This window comes from Bombyx mandarina, chromosome 03 (assembly GCF_030267445.1).
Source record: "Bombyx mandarina strain Sakado chromosome 03, ASM3026744v2".
NCBI classification, from domain to species: Eukaryota; Metazoa; Arthropoda; class Insecta; order Lepidoptera; family Bombycidae; genus Bombyx; species Bombyx mandarina.
In genome coordinates this window covers 2,019,133-2,040,455 of record NC_143210.1, presented here as the reverse complement: position 1 = coordinate 2,040,455, position 21,323 = coordinate 2,019,133, and the positions used below count along the sequence as shown (strand labels likewise).

At 40.6% G+C, this 21,323-nt stretch overlaps 1 protein-coding gene and 1 non-coding gene across 3 annotated transcripts; one reads left to right on the top strand and one right to left on the bottom strand.

The window, feature by feature from the left end:
- Nucleotides 1-331: 331 nt before the first annotated feature.
- On the bottom strand, nucleotides 332-402 carry TRNAG-CCC (transfer RNA glycine (anticodon CCC)). The gene has a single exon. It is a non-coding gene; the product is annotated as a tRNA-Gly (tRNA).
- Nucleotides 403-1,113: 711 nt separating this feature from the next.
- Nucleotides 1,114-20,899, top strand: LOC114252106 (zinc finger-containing ubiquitin peptidase 1). Of its 2 annotated transcripts, none has more exons than XM_028186618.2 (16): nucleotides 1,114-1,252; nucleotides 3,017-3,256; nucleotides 3,723-4,054; nucleotides 4,136-4,197; nucleotides 4,270-4,380; nucleotides 5,003-5,314; nucleotides 5,710-5,817; nucleotides 6,284-6,397; nucleotides 8,775-8,937; nucleotides 12,452-12,575; nucleotides 15,176-15,329; nucleotides 15,400-15,491; nucleotides 15,638-15,768; nucleotides 16,743-16,831; nucleotides 18,891-19,031; nucleotides 20,560-20,899. In XM_028186618.2, the coding sequence occupies exons 2-16, from the start codon at nucleotides 3,024-3,026 to the stop codon at nucleotides 20,593-20,595; spliced, it is 2,202 nt and encodes a 733-aa protein (XP_028042419.2). In that variant the 5' UTR covers nucleotides 1,114-1,252; nucleotides 3,017-3,023; the 3' UTR covers nucleotides 20,596-20,899. The 2 variants fall into 2 exon arrangements, with proteins under 2 accessions (XP_028042419.2, XP_089595293.1); XM_089739167.1 differs by having other exon boundaries at nucleotides 4,124-4,197.
- Nucleotides 20,900-21,323: the final 424 nt, after the last annotated feature.

Sequence of the window (21,323 nt, the reverse complement as noted above, 5' to 3'; positions counted from 1 at the left end):
AGGTTTCATGTGAATTTTATAAACATAATTTTTTCAAACTCCCCCTGCCCTGGCGTTCCCTTGAGAATTGCAAACATAACCAACCGAAATAACCTAACAGGCCGAGCTGTTCTCAAGTGATGCTTAGTAAATGTGCGAATCGGTTTTCACTTAAAACTTGATACTAGTGGAGTACTATGAGTATTGACTGCAATAAAATGACTCAAAATCGATCTTTTAATATTTCCATTCAAACTCAACTCAAAATAGGTTAAGGATGAGTTTGAAGTTCAGTGCTACAAATAATAAATGAAATCAATAAATTATAGATTTTTTTGAACGGTAAAAAGCATGCACTGCCCGGGAATCGAACCCGGGTCGCAAGAATGGGAATCTTGCATGATACCACTACACCAGCAGTGCTCCAGCAAGTTCTACTGAAAATCACTATTAAATAGGAGTTAGAATTTTCATATGAGATATAGTTATGTGCAATATTTATTTTAAACGTTAAATAAAGATCTTATATGCAAAGAAAAAAGAAGCAATAGTACCATCATATAATTTTGCCATTTCAATATTTTACCATTAATTTTTTGGTCACATAAAATTTATCAATCAATCATAATCAAATATATTTATAATAACTACATGACATAGTATAAATAAAATATTATCATTAAGCACTTACACTATTCTTTATAGTTTGACAGATTTATTTATGCTCCATCTTTTAAAGCGCGCATGTAACTTAACCAGCCTGTATTTGGTATTGAACAAACAGAACTCCTTCCTGCAATGTATTTGCTACGCGGAACAGCAGAGGGCGTTAGTTTTCATAGATAATAACACTTATTCCCACAGAATTTCCTACAATTATTTTTGTCATGAAGTTATATCATTCATTTGTAATAATAACATAATAATATCAGTTTACTCAATGAAATCGTTGTAAGAATGTTGTTTAAATGAAATAAATTAAAACTAAATTTTTCCCTCGCAAAAGTTTACGTAATATTACGATAGAGGCGACACCGATATGGGCTTCCTATTCCGCATGCGTAGTTTCCTAATATTTTTTCAATGCCGTACAATTTCATGAATGGCACCGAACCAACCAGGCCTTTTTGTAAACTAAAACATAATTAATAATTTTAAATGTTAGAAAATGCTAGTTACCATTTTTTTTAATAAAATAGTTGTACCAATTAGATAGTGTTGTGCTCGGGCCGGGTGTGTCCGGTTATTTTATGACAATAAATTAATATTACGGGTAAGTTTTCGAATATGTATGTTATCTTATTTTTATTCAAATTTAACTGGGTTACGTAATAATGTAACTAAATTCCGATTTAATGGAATTATTTAGAGTTATAGCGCATTTTATTGTGAAGTGAATGTTTAATTTAATTTCGACAACAAATTAATGAAAAAACTAAAGATGCGGTAAAATTATCGATTTATAGATTCAACCTACTTTAATGTTTTTGAGTTTGAAAGGCAACTTAGTTTCGAAGCAGATCAATTTGGCTATTATCTTGATTAGTTTTGAGGTCAAGGACGTGTCTCAAAAAACGTAATCCAATCAATGAAAACAATTTGTACCTGTACAGACTATCCGTAAATATGTATTCAGGCCTTAAAATTTATGTTCAACGAATTTTTTACTCTTAAATTTTATAACAAATTCGCTTTTAGTGTGGCTACGATTAAAGTTACACTAGAGTTAGTGTTATATGAGGTAAAATGTTGTAAAAAAGAACTATGAGAAATACCAGTAAGTGCAACACAAAAGTACCATAAGTAAACCGCAATTACCTTTAATGCAGTATCCTCTCCGGTTTTCGCGATTCGTAAACATAATTAAAACTACATCTTTTTAAAGTTTTTACAGCTATTTTCATTTTACTATCTCCGATTTTACGAACAATGATACATACAGTTTTCGTGGTCACAGACTTCTGGTTCGTGAGATTAAATCGTAAAGGGGATTTAAATGTATTTCTTCAGTGCGGTCAGAAGAATTAATTAAGCTCACAATCGCACTGCAATAGTGAAAGAAGGCTTTCAGTGGACTAGTTCGCGGCCCACCTGGTATTAAAATTTTAAAGTGATAGACATCGAATCCTGAAGGTAGGAGGTCGATGTCGATATTAATGTATAACGACTGCCCCACCCTTCAAAGACAGACTGGCTAGCGGCAGATCTAGATAGATCGGATTTGTGTTAAAAAATAAAGTTTTTAATTTATTTTTTTCTTCTATATTTAGTCAATATGCTTAGTATATTTATATATTATTCTGTATTGGATCACATTACTTCTTACGAAAATAACAAATAATCACAATACGAATTACATTTTTATTATGATGGCTTCATTTTGGGACAGCTAATCTTTGTGGTTTGTACATTAACTACAATTGAAAATACTACGAAATAGTATTAACCTTATAATCAATCTCGTAGATCGTTAGTTAACTTCGGCTTAATGTAACCAAGTATTAATAACAGAGGTCGCTTTTTGGCACTCTGCTGTGGGACGTGACCTGGGCGACAGAGTGTCACTGCTGGAGTAGCGCCCGTTGTCGACTGGATTAGAAGATTTGACGTAGCGCTCAGTAAATTTCAGGTCTCGTATCAGCGCAAGCCACGATTGTAGACGCCTCACTTTGCGATGCAGGTGCGGACTGAGCATGATTGCTTCTAGGAACTGAGCTGATGACAGAATGCAATAATTGCGGGTGTGAATTAGAAACGATTAATCCTGTGCTCACGGACTGCCCCCTATGGGAGGGATGGCAGTATATCCCCGACATGCAAACCGATATCGACTTTTCGCTGCCGAGTTTCATGACTGCGATGCGTAACAGCAACCCAAAAGTCATGAGAGAGAGAGAGAGAGAGCTCTCTTCTATCTTGGTCTCTTTTTGTCTTTCTTGGTCGGATCGGAGCGGAGCAACAACTTAACTTCGAAATAGCCCTATAGTTTTGTTTTTTACGCCAAAATAACTTTCAATCATCTGATTTTTTATTCTAGAACAAATATGTCTACGAGCCCTTTCCCATACACTTGTGAGCTTTGCGGCGCCGAGGGCCTCACAGACGAAGGCATGCGGTCTCATACCCTCGAAGCCCATGTGGCTGGAAGACCAGAATGTCCATTCTGTGACAGTGTAGTGCCTCAACCTCAGCTGGTGGGTCATGTCCAGAGGGCACATCTGCATTATCTGACACCAGAAAGAGAATTAATGGCCTTTATTGATGATCAGAGTCCAAGGTTAGTAAACTCTTTATAGGGATACCTACAATTTTACGTTTCCGTGATATATACTTATGAACGTGTGGAAGGGGCTGTTGATAAATTAAACGTGTGTAAAGGGTAGCCTTAACATTATCATACAACAGTCGTAGATATTTAGTTTAAGTAGTACATTGTTCCAACAGAATGATTGTTAAAAAATTGCGCTTGGTGTACCACTAACATGAGTTGCAACTATACACAGATATTTATAACATACGTGTATTAATGTGATTAATTCGCCTTCCTAATAATTCGCCAAACAGATTCGTGCACATAAAAGTAATTGGCTCGTAATTGGCCTCCTGATAGTTTAGTTTGACAATTATTATTATATCCGAGAGCTACATTCGATTCCCGATCACAGTCAATGAATTGTCGAGGGGAAACCCTGGTTGAGACAGTTAAGGATAGTGAATGAATAAGTCCTGTCTTTTCCTAACAGTTTCGACGAAGATTCTAAAATGACAACAGATAGCTGCAGTTACAATACACCCGGTTCAATAAACGGCTGGCACAGTCCGGACAATTCCTCGTCGTCGTACCATAATGGAGCCATCTCCAAAAACACAAGCTACTTCAATGGATATACGGAAAAGGACATAATACACGAAAAAGAATTCAGAAATGACGAAGGCAGCAGTAAGAATATTTACGACTTAACCAATGGATTAACGAATGGTGTAAAAAACATTAACATTTGCAATGGCATTACAAATAAAACTGTTCAAGGTCAACAGAATTGTAACGAAAACGATATGAATTCGCACAAAAAAGGTTTGTAATTTTTACATACCTACTAAAAGTACTAAATGACCTTTTTGTGAATCATAGATTACTTTCTAGCCTTTATTACAGATGTCCATTCTAGTCCAAGCAAGAACTCTGGTAGCTATGAAGGATCTCCTAATAAAAATAAGGTAGGTTTATAACTTATTTAATTTATTAAAATTTTCTTGAAAATATTTCTAAATTGTAAAACTTTTTTACAGCTAAATTTGACGAGTGCTGGTCAAGGTTCGCCGCTGAGGTCGCAACTAGCATTAAAATTAAAACCAAACACACCTAAGAAAATTCCTCCCACGCCGAGTCCTACAGTGCAAGTGAGCATTTGAAAAATGTAATCTAGATATTCTTGTTAAACATATTTTATTTGCTTATGCAGGCCAACGAGGAGCTCATGTTATATTTGCTTTAAAAGTATAGCTCAGCCTATGAAGCCCATTGTCCGGTTTCTCTGGACTCCAGGTAGATTGTTTAATTTCGCCTTATTCAGGGCTCGGACACAGGTTGTTGAGCGACAGGGAGCTTAATAGGTACGACTCCGACATGCCCCGCCTACCGCTCCTAACGCGTAAATATCGCGGCGTACCCATATAGTCGGAAATGTAGCGATTTTCTACTGACCTGAAAAAAACCAGTCATTGAACTATTGATTATAAAAATTGTCACTGAACTTACACCGATCAATAGTAATGTAAATAAACCATGCACCGACATCCCTAGTGTCAATTTTGTAATGTCAAATTTTTTTTTAGGAATGACATATGTACCTGTGCCAAATGTTTGTTTTTGTTTACCAACTACCTATTTAGTTTTTAGGTTTACCATTTCTGCTGCACATAAATAATATCCATACATACAATCTAATAAATTCGGCAGCTTGCATTCACTTCTAAGCTTAACTTTTCCGATCAAATCTATAATGAAACTTTAAAATTACAGTGTCTTCTATGCGATTTCAAATCGACATGCCCGCGAAAACTCGAAGAACATATAAATCGAGCGCACTTCGATTTGACATCACCGTCTTTGAATGCAAACGCGAATGCTAACTCAGACAATCCGACCCTGGGCTTGTCCAACCCGACGATAACCCTGGAGAACCCTACTCTGGCCCTGACAATGGCTATGTCACCTGGACCTCATGCTTCATCATACCAATGCCCGATCTGCGAAAGTACATTCGTGAACACGTCCGATCTGGAGGTCCACGTTAATGTGGATCACAAGGATATATTAAGTCCACAGAAAGATGTAAGTTTTGTAGTATCTTTCTCATTCAAATAGCCAGACTAGCGTACCGCCCACCGGTAGTGAGTGGATACCTTAAAAAATAGATGTCAGTAATGCTAGGGAGAGAGCTAAGCTGCTCCCTACCACGAAGTACTTTACGCAAGCCTCTTTTGAAGAAGAACATGTCATAGTGCCTGAAAAACACATTCGAAAGGAGTTCAGTCCAAACTCATTACTACTAATAAAAAAACAAAAGCTAAGTATTCATTCATAGAGTAATTTGTAATCTCCAACAGTCAGTGCTGCTGTCTAATCATTTCTGTAAATAAAGCAGTTCAGTGGCCCCTTTCACAGCTACTTTTCTAACGGGAATGCTCTAACCAGAATTTAAAAATATTATAATAATTTATTTGCAGGATCAAATAGACAATGCGTCATGTGACGATATAGTCATGATGGAAGAGAGTCCAGTTAGCAATTGTCCAGTTTGCTGTCAACCATTGCCACTGTCACAACATGAATTGGTGAGTCTTGGTGTAAATGCAAATAGAGGTGCTATGCCACAATTCAATGCTGAGGTAACTTTGAATTCTAATCAATTATACAACTTATATGTGCTTACAAACAACTACTACCATAAATGAATTCCTTACCGTATTACAAAGTCAAATTTGCAAAGTTAGTTACTTCTGAACGTAAATTCCCCTTACCAGTACCATAATCTTTTTGAATTTTTTGGGAGAAATTGTACATACAGGGTAGGCACAGTAGAAACTTCATACTAAAGCAGTAGTGATTTCATCAACATCATTGTAACTACTTTTATTACATTTTGATTGTCTATTGCATACAATTATCGGTTGGTAGTAGTAACAAGTTTTTGTGATTTGAATGTATTTTGAATGATGTTTCAATTCTTCATCTCTGTTATCCAATTTTTAGATCTAAGTAAATTATTACATACAGCTACGAAATATTCTATGTTCTCAGATACAACATATTGAGGAGCATTTTGAGAGGGGGGAAGATGGTGCATCAGGATTAACTACAGCAGAAAGAGAAGCGCAGAGGAACAGGGAACAACAAGAATTTCAAATGCTTAGGGTAATTTAAAAATTTAATACAAAAACAATCTGGGTATTCTAAGGTTTCATTAAGTTAACTAAGGTTTAATTGAAATAACCATTTATACTAGTGTCAAAATGTGTCAAGGTAAAGAGGTGTTTAATGCTATTGACATGAGTGGATAATATTTTATATTAGAGCATATTTTTCTTCTTATATGGATAATGTGACAGGTAACATGCTTTTCTTTATGATTAAGGCATTACCAGAGGCCTTTCCAGTTCCACCAGGACAGATGAGCATGCCTGTGCTCAGCTAAGAGGGGAATGGTAACATGCTACATGACTAATGTGTAGTTAGAAATGTAAATATTGAAATATACAAAAAATACCGGAGATTGATCAGAAAAAAATTAATAGAAAAATAATTTTTTTTAATAAGAATTTGGCTCCAACTCCTTTTGCATTTATTTACCAATGTCAAAGTATGTACAAAAATGACAGGTGCTTAGAAAGAAATTTTTTTACTAAATACAAATAAATTTGATCAGTTTTTCCATACGCGAATCTGTGATTTTAAGAGCAGCAGAAACAAAATATATGTGTTACACTAACTACTTTTAAGATAAATATTATTAGCAGATAAAAATTTACACAGAATATTTACATGTTTAAAAAAGAATATTGTGTGAGAATGATCTATCAAATATAAACTGTGCCAGTATTTACTATTTGTCATAGAACACAAGATATTTGACAGAAGCCTGAATCATGCTAACTAACATTTTCAAGATAATATAAACAAGTTCGAAACAATAACATTCTTACCACCCTTCTACTGAGAAACTTTACCTGTTTAGTGGAAGATGTTTTCTTTGCCATTATCTTCAACAATCTATACTGAACTTGCATAGCCTTTAAATTTTGATAAGCTATATAATTTAGTAGTAGTTTGCTGTTTTATTGATTGTCGATAATTCTGCCTAATGGTACTGTTCAGTATCAAAGTTATATATCTTATATCTGAAAATGTTGTTTTATTCGTGTTTTCAATAATCAACTTTATCGATAGTTTTGATTTTTTCTATAAATACAACCAGTTCATATTTTTTTGTTATTCTGTCGGTAAGATCGAAAAATATTTTTCATGTTTCATCTTTTTATCAATATCTAATTCGTATTTAAATATAATTTCTAAAAAAACACAAATCATAAATAAATAAAAAACCGTCATTATCTAGTTATATTTAAGCGGTAGACAGCGGCTTGGCTCTGCCCCTGGCATTGCTGGCTTCCATGAGCGACGGTAACCACTTACCATCAGGTTCGCCGTATGCTCGTCTGCCTACTAGAGCAATAAAAAAAAAAGTTGGATTCTTATTTAGTCAATACCACAATTCTGGCAGTCAAAATCTTATTTTTTTATTTCTTAGTTGGGTGAACGAGCTCACAGCCCATCTGGTGTTAAGTGGTTACTGGAGCTCATAGACATCTATAACGTAAATGCGCCACCCGCCTTGAGACATGAGTTCTAAGGTCTCAGTATAGTTACAACGGCTGCCCCACCCTTCAAACCGAAACGCATTACTGCTTCACGGCAGAAATAGGCAGAGTGGTGGTACCCACCCGCGCGGACTCACAAGAGGTCCTACCACCAGTAATTACGCAAATTATAACTTTGCGGGTTTGATTTTTATTACACGATGTTATTCCTTCACCGTGGAAGTCAATCGTGAACACTTGTTAAGTACGTATTTCACTAGAAAAATTGGTACCCGCCTGCGAGATTCGAACACCGGTGCATCGCTTCAACACGAATGCACCGGACGACTTATCCTTTAGGCCACGACTACTTTTAAAACGTTCGCCCTCGTTCCATTTTTTTTTCTTTTGCTTCTTTTAGAATACCTGTCAAGTATCTGTCTTAATCTATGTCTAGTCGTTGTAGGTCTTTCATACCCGATCCGGTGGACTGAATGATAAACAGCCGACGTCGCCCTAGACACGTCATTACGGATCCTCCAGATCCATTAACGGTGCTTTTAGGTACCTCAAACACCTGTCACCGTCCTCTTAGAACCCATCGCTTTCAACGAAGGGTTCGACGAGAAAATTAACCCATAGACGCAGCCGACTGAGTTTCTCGCCGGATCTTCTCAGTGGGTCGCGTTTCCGATCCGATGGTAGATTCTGCGAAGCACTGCCCTTGCTAGGGCCAGTGTTAGCAATACTCCGGTTTGAGCCCCGTGACCTCACCTATACGTCAAGGCTATTAGGTTATCAGCACAGGTAGGAAAAAAAAAGTAGGTCTTATGTCCTGTTAAAGAGGATGCACGCCACGACACTCCTCATTGAGGATGGCTATCTTCCTTAAGCCGTCGCAGCACGCATTTATACAGGCTATTAACTCTGTGAAGGCCCAGTACGGCATGGAAGAGGAAGAGGAGTCGTATGCGCAGCGTGAGGAGAGCGGGCTCCGCCGCGCGGTGTACAGCGGCGCGCTGTCGGTGCCCGACTACTACGAGCGGAGCCGGGGCCTACGCCGCCCCGCCAGGGACACCGGCGCCTCCAGGACACATGGTAGGTACCTCTTTTTTTATTTAAACTATCGCATAGCTTTTATCGCGGGCTTTGAGCGCGGCGACCGAATCAAGAAATTCCGTAACGAAAATAAAACCTAACACCTCCCACTCCGCCTACCATGTAGCTCGCGTTCAACACATTCACACGTTGAGCTTGTGTAGTGTTTGTGAATAAGCGTCGTAATAGTGACGTCGCACTGCATGCGCATAATGAAAAGTCTGCCCGTCTCTCTCTCGCGCGGTCTAGCTTATGAGTGTGAAGGGGACAGTTAATGTTTTGCTTTTGTTAATGTTTATAAATATAGCGTGGTCTTATTTTATTATTGTTTAATTGTTAAATTTTTATTTTCTAATTATAATTGCATACGTTGATAAAAAGTGCTATGCAATAGCTTTACCGCGGCAGTCCCGAGTGCAATTTTTTCCTACCTATTTGCTGGTAACCTAAAAATATATTCCAGCTTCACGTGGACGGTTACATAAATCCCAGGGCTCCACCTGTAAGAATTTGCTAACACTAGCAAGAATAATGCTTCGCTGAATATTATTTTTTTTTTGGTCAATATTTTCGCCATCTTCTTGATCACGGGTGAAGAACTTATACCGTCTTACTATGATATTCGGTTTTGCTCCAAAGTACTTGTCGAACTTATTCAGAACACAGTCGATATCATCCTCACTTTCACCTTCGTTAAAAGTGAAGGTCGTATAAACCTCGTAACCGGCCGATCCTATGAGATTCACCAACAAACTAGCCTGAACTTCTTTAGGCTCTTTGCTCACTCCAGACGCTTTAAGAAATACTTCGAACAGCTTCCGCCATTGCCGCCACGCCTCGGAGCGTGCAGCCGGACCGCCATCGAGTGATAATTCTGCTGGAGGACGCGCGTGTTCCATATTTATGTTGGTTACTTCGATTTAACGTGTACCTAGTCAGGTCATAAGTATTGTCACACAGTAAAAACTTTTCTTTTAGAATGCTGGCCACAAAAAAGTTTATTGAATTCGAATTTCGAATTGTTCATGAAAATAAAAATGTATACTTTTAGAATTTTACTCATTTTTAAATATGGAGTGGACACTTAAAGAAGACCGTGTTGCAGTTATTGCGTTGCATCGTTGCGGTTACGCGCCAATTCAAATTTTTAACATACTGAAAAATTAGAATATAACCAAAAGATTCGTTTATCGTACCATCAAACGATACAATGAAGACTCTAATGTAGATGACAGGTCAAGAAGTGGTCGCCCTCGGTCTGTTAGGACTCCAGCAGTGATAAAAGCTGTGAAGGCGCGAATTCAAAGAAATCCCAAACGTAAGCAGAAACTGTTGGCCCTTCAGATGGGGTTAAGCAGAACCACGGTGAAAAGGGTGTTAAATGAAGACTTAGGGCTTCGGGCATATCGAAGAAAAACAGGACATCGTTTGAATGCTCGTCTAATGGACCTGAGACTGAAGAGATGCCGCGCTTTGTTGAAGCGGTACGCGGGAAAAAAATATCGGGAAATTCTTTTTTCGGATGAAAAAATTTTTACCGTAGAAGAGAGCTACAACAAACAAAATGATAAGGTGTACGCACACAGTAGTGAAGAAGCGAGCAACCGTATTCCGCGTGTCCAACGAGGTCATTTTCCATCCTCGCTCATGGTATGGTTGGGAGTTTCTTATTGGGGCTTAACAGAGGTACATTTTTGTGATAAAGGTGTAAAAACGAATGCAGTTGTGTATCAAAATACAGTCCTGAAGAACCTTGTGGAACCTGTTTCTCATATCATGTTCAATAACAGGCACTGGGTATTCTAACAAGATTCGGCGCCAGCTCATAGAGCGAAGAGCACACAAGACTGGCTGGCGGCGCGTGAAATCGACTTCATCCGGCACGAAGACTGGCCCTCCTCCAGTCCAGATTTGAATCCGTTAGATTACAAGATATGGCAACACTTGGAGGAAAAGGCGTGCTCAAAGCCTCATCCCAATTTGGAGTCACTCAAGACATCCTTGATTAAGGCAGCCGCCGATATTGACATGGACCTCGTTCGTGCTGCGATAGACGACTGGCCGCGCAGATTGAAGGCCTGTATTCAAAATCACGGAGGTCATTTTGAATAAACTTTAGTGTCATAAGAATCTATGTTTTGTTAAGTTCATTTTGGTATATGAATGGTTACATAATGAATAAACTTGTTTCAATTATTTTACATTAAACATGTGACAGAATTTATGACCTGACTAGGTATTAATGTTAAAAACGACGCACCGCTGTCACCATGTAGTGAAACACACGCCGGTTGGTTTCATACTGATTTATTTTTAAAGACACCTTCACTACGTCATTATAAATATACTACACCGCCTGCGGGATTCGAACACCGGTGCATCGCAACATACGAATGCACCGGACGTCTTATCCTTTAGGCCACGACGAATTTACCACCGGATAGAAATAGCGACCCACTGAGATCTTTGTCTATCGATATGCGGTTCTTAGTTTCTGTCTGCAGTTCACTTCACCCGTGACTCAACGTAAGGGAGACTGTGAATTGTAATTCGTAGCTATCACTCAAAATTATCCAAAGTTCAATTCGTCGAACGTCAAAACAAACTCATAAAAAGTTAGAAAAAGTTAAAACTGGTATATAAATATTGATATAGCTGCTATACTAAGTTTATATGGTATTGCAAAACTTTATGCAAAATAAATAAAAAAATCCTGGTTCCGTTATTAATCCTAAAGATAAATAAACAAGGGCTCTGATTATGTCAGAGGAGTATTCGCGGGCCGGGCCTAAAGCGCCCGGACTAAATAAAATAAAAAAAATTGAAATGCTCCAACTTTTATTTTCAAACAGAAAGTAATTGTGTTTGAGTGAGTGGTTCAAAATATAAGGTAGAGTAGGGTGTGCTATATTATATACCAACATAAAATCAAATCAATTACGTAGCATTAAATATAAAATATATAATGAGCAGTTTGTTTTTCTTGTTTATTAGGTTCACACCACTGCATAATATCTACACACATTAACGTTGAACTTAAATAGAAAAATGAATAAATTATTGAATTCACCCTTTTACCGTGTACTTGCCGATTAAAAAACGAATATTTATTTAAATTTAAAATTATAATACTACTTTTTTACACATAAAAATATAAAAAGTAGGTATTTATAGACAAATAATAAATTAAATACATGGTAGTCGTGTGTAATGTTTTTTTAAATTTTTATTGCATTTTTTATGCATAATTTAAAAAAAATATTAACATTCTGCGCTCCATCTCTATATTCTCTATAAGTGTGGGAAATTTCATACTCCTCCGTCCGTGCAATTTTCGTAAAAAAGGGCACAAAGTTTTTATTTCACGTATTAATACAATAGATAACAATATAAATATTAAATAAATAGATAACCAATCGATTTTGAAGACACTAGTCGATTGATTTGCTGTAATTCTTTGTTACTAATGAATTAATGGTTGAGAATCTTGTCTAATTTTTCTATTTCCTTGCAGGTCTCTTAGAACGGATAGCTCAACTAAACGCTCACAACCCTAGTATAGTGAAGACGTACCTGTGCAGCGCCGTGGACCACTACGCGAGCACGTACGGGGACCGCGGCTGGGGCTGCGGCTACAGGTAATACTTCACCACAAATAGTTCTCCCTGGGATGGTATACGGGGCCGAGACATTGACGTCGAGGGCATTTGAAGTCATCGTGGCCTAAAGGATAAGAGGTCTGGTGCATTCGTATCTAGCGATGCAACGGTGTTCGAATCCTGCAGGCGGGTACCAATGAAATACGTACTCAACAAATGTTCACGATTGACTTCCACGGTGAAGGAATAACATCGTGTAATAAAAATCAAACCCGCAAAATTATATTTTGCGTAATTACTGGTGGTAGGACCTCTTGTGAGTCCGCACCGGTAGGTACCACCACCCTGACTATTTCCGCCGCTAAGCAGTAATGCGTTTCGGTTTGAAGGGCGGGGCAGCCGTTGTAACTATACTGAGACCTTAGAACTTATATCTCAAGGTGGGTGGCGCATTTACGTTGTAGATATCTATGGGCTCCAGTAACCGCTGACCGAGATCCAAGTCACGCAAAGAGCCATTCGAGGGGCTATGTTAGGCATTTCTCTACGGGTTAGGGTGTGCGACACCGAAATCGCCAGAAGAACTGGTTTGACGGATATAGCCAAAGAGATTGCTCGGAGAAAGTGGAAGTGAGCCGGCCCTATATGCTGTTACACTGACAATCGGTGGGGCACAAAAGTACTAGAATGGAGACCTCGTACTGGACGTCGTAACATGGGCGGATAAACAATGAATTGGATCGAGGAACTGGTTAAAATAGCTGGTGGGGACTGGATGCGAAAAGTAACAGACCGAAGAGAATGCGGTGCATATGAAGAGACCTAGCATTGGGTGAACACAAGTTAAAGAAGATTCTATACGTTCCAGTTAATCTTTGACAATATTTGTTATGTTGTAACGAGCTCGCGGTCCGCTCACCGTGAAGCGGTTGTCACAGCTCATAAACATTACAACGTCAATGCGACCATTTACCTTGAGACGTGAGGTCCGTTTGAACCGAAACGCATGACCGATTCGAACTTTGCAGCGGTATCCACCCTCGTGGGTTCGCAACACGGAATAGATAAATAAGGTTGGAATGGTAATGTAGGCGGGGCAAGCGTGCCACAGTTATGATTCTACAAACATAACTCGACCGATTCTTTCATTCACCGCCTTTAGTGCGCTTCGGACTATTTGGGCGAACAGATCTCCGCTTTATAATGCCGTGTTGTGCAATTATAACTTGTAAAACAAAAAGTCAGACCTCAAGTATAGAGCGAGGAGGTATATCTTTCGATCGGTAAGTCGAAATTACCATTTAATTACAATACTATTTGTCTAAAACATAAAAATATACTGAGCATTATGAAATTCCAAACATTAACAATATTATTGCAACAAGTTATAAATAGCATACATTGCGCGATGTGTACTCGCCCAATGCACGCAATGACCAAGTCCGCTTCCAATGTACTACATGCATTGCGTTCTCTACACTTCAATGTTTGAAATTTCGGCCTTTGCCCTGATTGGACGGCGCTAGTTTGTCGATAGTGAGGTGACCATGTGGTGAAATAAAATCATCGACAGAATTCTCGACTATATCTACATTTGACATGGATAATTTTTGTATTATTTTATATTTAATTAATGATACCTAGTATATTCTTAGTGAGACGTATTTTGAGTAAAATAAATATGTATTATTATTATTGAATTATTATCATTGAATTAATGTGAAGGTATAATATAAAGGGACATGTAGACCTCTCATTTACGGGTATTTACTATATTGTCTAAGATTTATTAAAATATAAGTAAAATGCTATTTGACTTATGCATTAAATAAAAAAAATTGGGTTTCCTAAAGAACCTAACGCTAGGGAACAATGGATTGACGTGACAGGTAGAGGAAGCTGGAGACAAAGACGAGTACTATTTGCTCTAAACATTTTACTGAATAGATTTTACCATAAAAAACTTTGTTTTGAAAAATTCATTCGCAATTAATAGCAAGCGCCAACTGCTTAACAAATACGTTTTATTCCAGGGACAGTGATTATTTGTAATTAATAAAAGTAAAATAGTTTTTTTTTCAATATTTATTTCGTGTTTCATTTTTCCCCTTTCATTCATCAGATAATTTATCGTTAAAGAATATCGGTTTTATCAAGCACTAGCGTGTATGAACATTTTTATTGCCTTTTTGCGTGTGTGAGTGTGTATGCCTACAGGAGTTTTGTGCTAGTTTGCGAACGAATATCTGCCCTGAGATTTATGTGTGGGTGTTTTTGTTGTGTGCGAAATACTTGTAATGACAGTATGTGTATGTGTAGAAATTAAAATAGTGGGGATGAAGCGGCGACACTGGTTCTTATACAAAATTAGAGCAAAGGCCTTTCCAACCTTATTTATCTATTCCGTGGTTCGCAACACGTCCACGATATAGTCACATCAGTTGTGACAAAATTTCATCAGATTTCGTTCGTGAATAGCCAGTAGACTAGTAATATGTAAACAGTGGTTGAGCTCGCAACCGAACTATCATGTATCTACGTACATATCTCACTAATTTGTTAAGCATTTCGGAAACAATTGTCCTCAATGTTGATCGTGCAAGAGGCATACCGTCTCACAAGATACCCTCGCGATACAGGAACATGCAAATGCTGGTGTCGTCCCTGATGAAGAACCCTCAGTACGCTCCGCTGCTGAAGTGCAATAACGAGAGGGAGTGCGAGTGCGTGCCCTCCCTGCCGCGGCTGCAGCTGCTGGTGGAGAGGGCCTGGCAGCGGGGCTTCGACACCCAGGTGACGCCGCGCAGCCCGCGCCCCGCGCACCCCCGCGCCCCCCGCTGACCGCTGCCCCTTGTGTGTGCAGGGCTCGGAGCAGCTGGGCTCGAGGCTGTACAACACGCGCAAGTGGATCGGCGCCTGCGAGGTGGTCACGGTGCTGTCCTCGCTCAGGATAAGGTAACCCGGATATTTAGCGTTAGGGGAATTCGAAGAGAAACTGTACGGTGCGGTAATAGATTCTGCGAAGCACTACTCTTGCTAGGGCCAGTGTTAGCAAACTTTCTAAGGTTGAGTCCGTGAGCTCACCTCCCCCCTGTCCCCAGATGCCAGCTGATCGACTTCCACCGGCCAACGGGCGCGGATGGCGGGCATCCCGCGCTGTTTGACTGGGTGCTGCAGTACTTCCGGGACCAGCCCGCCGCCTTCAAGCCGCCGCTCTACCTGCAGCACCAAGGTACACCGCCTTCCCGCTCGCACCTCCCCGCTCGCACCTCCTCGTTCGCACCTCCTCGCTCTTACCTCCCCGCTTACACCTCTTCGCTCGCACCTCCTCGTTCGCACCTTCTCGTTCGCACCTCCTCATTCGCACCTCCTCGTTCGCACCTCCGCGCTCGCACCTCCTCTTTCGCACCTCCTCTTTCGCACCTCCTCTTTCGCACCTCCTCATTCGCACCTCCCCGCTCGCACCTCTTCGTTCACACCTCGTTCGCACCTCCCCGCTCGCACCTCCCCGCTCGCACCTCCCCGCTCCCACCTCCTCGTTCGCACCTCTTCACTCGCACCTCCCCGCTTACACCTCCTCGTTCGCACCTTCTCATTCGCACCTACTCGTTCGCACCTCCGCGCTCGCACCTCCTCTTTCGCACCTCCTCTTTCGCACCTCCTCATTCGCACCTCCCCGCTCGCACCTCTTCGTTCACACCTCGTTCGCACCTCCCCGCTCGCACCTCCTCGTTCGCACCTCCCCGCTCCCACCTCCTCGTTCGCACCTCTTCACTCGCACCTCCCCGCACGCACCTCTTCGCTCGCACCTCCTCGTTCGCACCTCCTCGCTCGCGCCTCCCCGCTCGCACCTCCTCGTTCGCACCTCCTCGTTCGCACCTCCGCGCTCGCACCTCCTCATTCGCACCTCCCCGCTCGCACCTCTTCGTTCACACCTCGGTCGCACCTCCCCCCTCGCACCTCCTCGTTCGCACCTCCCCGCTTGCACCTCCCCGCTCGCACCTCCCCGCTCGCACCTCCTCGTTCGCACCTCCCCGCTCGCACCTCCTCGTTCACACCTCCCCGCTCGCACCCCCTCGTTCACACCTCGTTCGCACCTCCCCGCTTGTACCTCCCTGCTCGCACCCCCTCGTTCACACCTCGTTCGCACCTCCCCGCTCGCACCTCCGCCAACCGCTTAGACTAAAAAGTGTTGTTTTTTCCCAGGTCACTCCCGGACTATAATCGGTTACGAGAAACACAAGGATGGTAAAGCGACGCTACTCGTGCTGGATCCCTCTCACTCGCCCTCCCAGGTAATACAATAAATACCGAAAATAAATAAATAACCACAAAGTCACACTCGCTCATCTGGTCCTTAACTATGACCCCTGTACTATGGATACCAGAGACCGACATACTTTTACGTTTAAATATATTTACTGACTTAATGGTGCAGTTATTAGCGGCCCTGACTTGCGCCGAGGGTCGTGGGTTCGATTTCCACATCGGGCAAACGTTCGTGTGACGAACAGCTTTGTTTGCTCTTTGTCTCGGTGTTCATTATCTATATATGTATGTATATTTTAAACGTATATAAGTATTATTACGCGCTGGGGTTCGGGATAAATAAATGTTCCACCAAAGTGTAACTTTCACTTAGAACACTTTAAAATTCTCAATTCGCTTCTTCCGCAATACCTAGAATCGTCGAAAATACTCTACAAAAGTCTAGTATTGTGTGTTTCCGATATCTGATAATAGATGGCGTTGTACTTTTCAAGCGTTATAGGTGTTAGATCCTTTGAGGTTTGTTTCGGCTGTTCGCCGATAGATGGCGTTACTCTTGCCGGCGTAACGGTATGTTTGTCAGTCTCTGGTATACACGGGAATCTTGAATTAGGCCCGGATTACCGTACGTGATTTGTTCCTAATAAAAAAGCAATCTAGAAGTACTAAACACATAGGTAGAGGTACTGAAGACACGTCTACCCGATGTGATGTGTGTAGTATACCACTGTCTCCATCATAGGCTTCAACTAATGCGCCGTCAAGCAAGCAATATAACAACAATAATAATTAGTGATACATTGCCAGCTCTCGCTCGCTCAGAATACAATTATTTCAGCTAAATTTTGTGCTCCAGTCATATTAAAGTGGTAATCTATTGTTGTCTTCGAGAACTTCAGTCCTTTTCACAATTTTATTACGGCCTACGGTAACTTGACTTTTTAGTCTAATTTTAGTTACTTCTATAATTCTCAGTAAGAGTTGAAGATTTACGAAATTCGATTGGCGAACAAAACAATTCGCGATTGACATAACTTGCTCTAATTTTTTCCCCTGCGGTCTGCGTGATGCTGTCTACAACAATTACAAAAGTTAATAAAAAACAAAAAGAAACTACTTTGGAACCGCTAAAATATTACGCAACTATTTCAACCGCTTCAAAAGTTTCTATAAGATGTTCTCAGCTTAGAATTCACATGTAATGATTATTTATTCTTCGGACACGCTTGTAATAGTGTAGTAAGCAAACACCGTAACTTATCAATCCTTTAATTTAACTCCACACAAGTACATAACTAAATGAATGCAATTAAATGTAACGTTGGAGCATTTTTATGAGTTTCCGAAAACACGGTAGAAAACAGAAGGGCGCCTCATGACATGTGATCAGGTAGACAGTTGACGTTAAGCTCCATTCCGGCGCGTTCATTAAAACAACGCTCATTGAGTTTCACCCTTCACAACACTATGCGATGAACGGTGCAGCTTACCATTGGCGACTAGACTACAACCCGACCTCATGTCTTAAGGGTAACGATCTGGCATTTTGAAATTCCCCTTAAACTCAGCTTGACTCCCCTCATCACTAGATGGAGCTATATCTGGCCTAGTCCTCCCTTCATCACTAGATGGCGCCATATCTGGCCTAGTCCTCCCCTAATCACTAGATGGCGTCAGATATAGATCTGGCCTAGTCATCCCCTCATCACTAGATGGCGCTATATCTGGCTTAGTCCTTCCTGTATTACTAGATGATGCTATATCTGCCTATTTCTGCCTTGAATCAGTAATGCGTTTCGCTTTGAAGGGCGGGGCAGCCGTTGTAACTATACTTGAGACCTTAGAACTGATATCTCAAGGTGGGTGGCGTATTTACGTCGTAGATATCTATGGGATCCAGTAACCACTTAACACCAGGTGGGCTGTGACCTCGTCCACCAATCTAAGCAATAAAAAAAAAATATATATCTGACCTAGTCCTCCCTTAGTCACTAGATGGGGCTATATCCTTGTCTAGTCCGCCCTGGTCAGTAGATGGCGCTATATCCTCGTCACTAGACGGCGCTGTTGTGTGTTGCGTGTCAGGTGCGGCAAGTGCTGTGCGGCAGCACGGCGTCGTGCAGCACGGCACTGCGACTGCTGCGGCGGGGCTCCCCGGCGCTGCGGGCGCGCCAGTATCAGCTGCTGTGCGTCACGGGGCTCATGGCCAGCGACGAGGAGTACGAGGTAGGAGAGAGGTTTTTTTTTCCTACCTAAGCTGATGATAGCCTTGAGAGGTTATTTCAGCGTAACCTTAACTAGTAGGTGAGCTCACGGGGCTCAAACCTGACGACGTTGCTAACACAAACCCTAGCAAGGGCCGTGCTTCGCAGAATCTACCACCGGATCGGAAACGCGACCCACTGAGAAGATCCGCCGAGAAACTCAGTGGGCTGTGTCTGAGGGTTAATTTACTCGTCGAGTCCATCGTTGCAAGCGACGGGTTCGAAGAGAACGATGACCGGTCGGGGAGAGCTCACTCTACTTTACCGACCTTACGAATCCCAATACCATAGACGAAACAACCAATGTTAAATCTTCATATATAAGTCTAAATCTCAGTTAAATTGTAATAATGACAGCCCCACCCTTCAAATCAAAGCGCCCGACAGCGTCACGGTCGAAATAGGTAAGGCAGTGGTACTATTACATATGGCCCTCAATAGTAACGCAATATAAATAATAATACAGACTATAGTAGAATTATTTTGTTCGTGCAGTTTGGGTCATAAAACATAGCCCGGCTAGGGCGGTAAACATGTTGCGCGGGCGCACACCATTATCGATAAAAAAAAATTAGTCATCGAAGGCAGGTACACGGCGGCGGGGTGGTATACGAAGGGTGGTGAGACATTGTTATGTTATGAGTCATTTGTACTTACCTGCAAATTATAGTACATTATGTCGAAGAGAAATGTGTTTTTATGCATTCGTTCTCTGAATTTCTTTAGTGACACAATGTCTACTCCTTTGTTTTGTATCAAAACGGCAGGATTTATTCAAAATAATATTTGCACTTGTTGTTATCAACAATGTGTTAAAAAATTTCACTGAAATAAGAATAGATTCCAAAAAGTTACGAAGTGTTAATTTCTGCCGTTCTCGTTAACTTGCTGCGTCGATATGTGGTGTAAGTGTTCGATCAGTGATTTGTTCTTTCATTTTTATCACTAACCCACAAAATGACAAAACTAAAAACACTATCGATAACGCTTATCGACAACAATAATGCGCATCACTATGCCCGTCCATAAGGCTCGTGAGTGGAAGAGAGAGCGAAATACTCGCTTCGCCGCTCCGATTTTTTATGACCCAAACTGCACGGACAAAATAATTCTACAATAGTTAAGGCATTCCTGAATGCATCGTCTCTATACAAAAACGATTTATTGCTAAATTGCGGCAGAACAGAATTAGCTTGAGCAGCGGAAACACACATCGTTTCCACGATTTCTTTTATAAAATAAACTGTGTCAATCACAGTTTCTTGTTTTTAAAAGTGCTCCTGAATCCACCCCGTAACACTAACGACCCGTGCGGTCTCACAAGACGTCCCACCACCGACTTGAAAACTAAAAATGCATTTTTATTTGTATGTGTTCTAACGAATGAAACCTTTTAGGGTTTGATGAAAGTTCCTAATATATATATTTTTAAATATGTACAACAATAATAAATCTAGAGCTAAATTATTATGTTGTTTGTGCGTCCGCAGGCCAGCAAGGTGCTGCAGTCGGTGCGCATCCCGTAGTGCGGCCCGGGGACCGCAGCCTAACTCGGCGCGGTCGCACAGCGCCGTGACGTCATACCCCACTCCCACCTCATACCGTTTGGTCAATTAATTACTTTAACGTCAATTCCAATTAGTTATAATGTTTCTTTTACGGTCACGCTTCGAATTATGTGGACAGACTGACAGCTCGCCTGATGTCTAATGTCCGTCTGCACCTGTCCTTGGGCTCCGACAACCACCTGCCATCATAGAGCACGTCAGCCTACTCGCAAATATTTGCAATGAACATAATATGTATAGTTTTGAAATTTCAAAAAAGAAATCAAACCCAATATCTAAAAGATATTTAATTCGTGCACTTAATAATATGTTCTTCGATCTTCGTCAACCGACTTCGACAGGAGGTTCTCTAGTGCATCGATAAATAATTTTTAGTGTAACTATTTTTCTTTAACCGAGTTTCAATTCATAATTAGGCTACAAAAGAATTAACTTCCAAAAAACAATTTATGGATGGAGCCTATAAAAAAAATCCAAAAAAAACAATATACCCGTTTAATATCAAGAAATATTTGTGATTTAATTTAGTTCGTAAACGTAAGGTCGTCGACCCCACGCGTCATATCAGTTGTTTGTGTTACATTGCGCGCTGGGCTAAAAAAAATGAATTCCATGAACTTGGCAGCCCAGGGTTTGATAACTTATTGAAACAACGATTTAATCTGCCAATCCAAAATAACATTAAC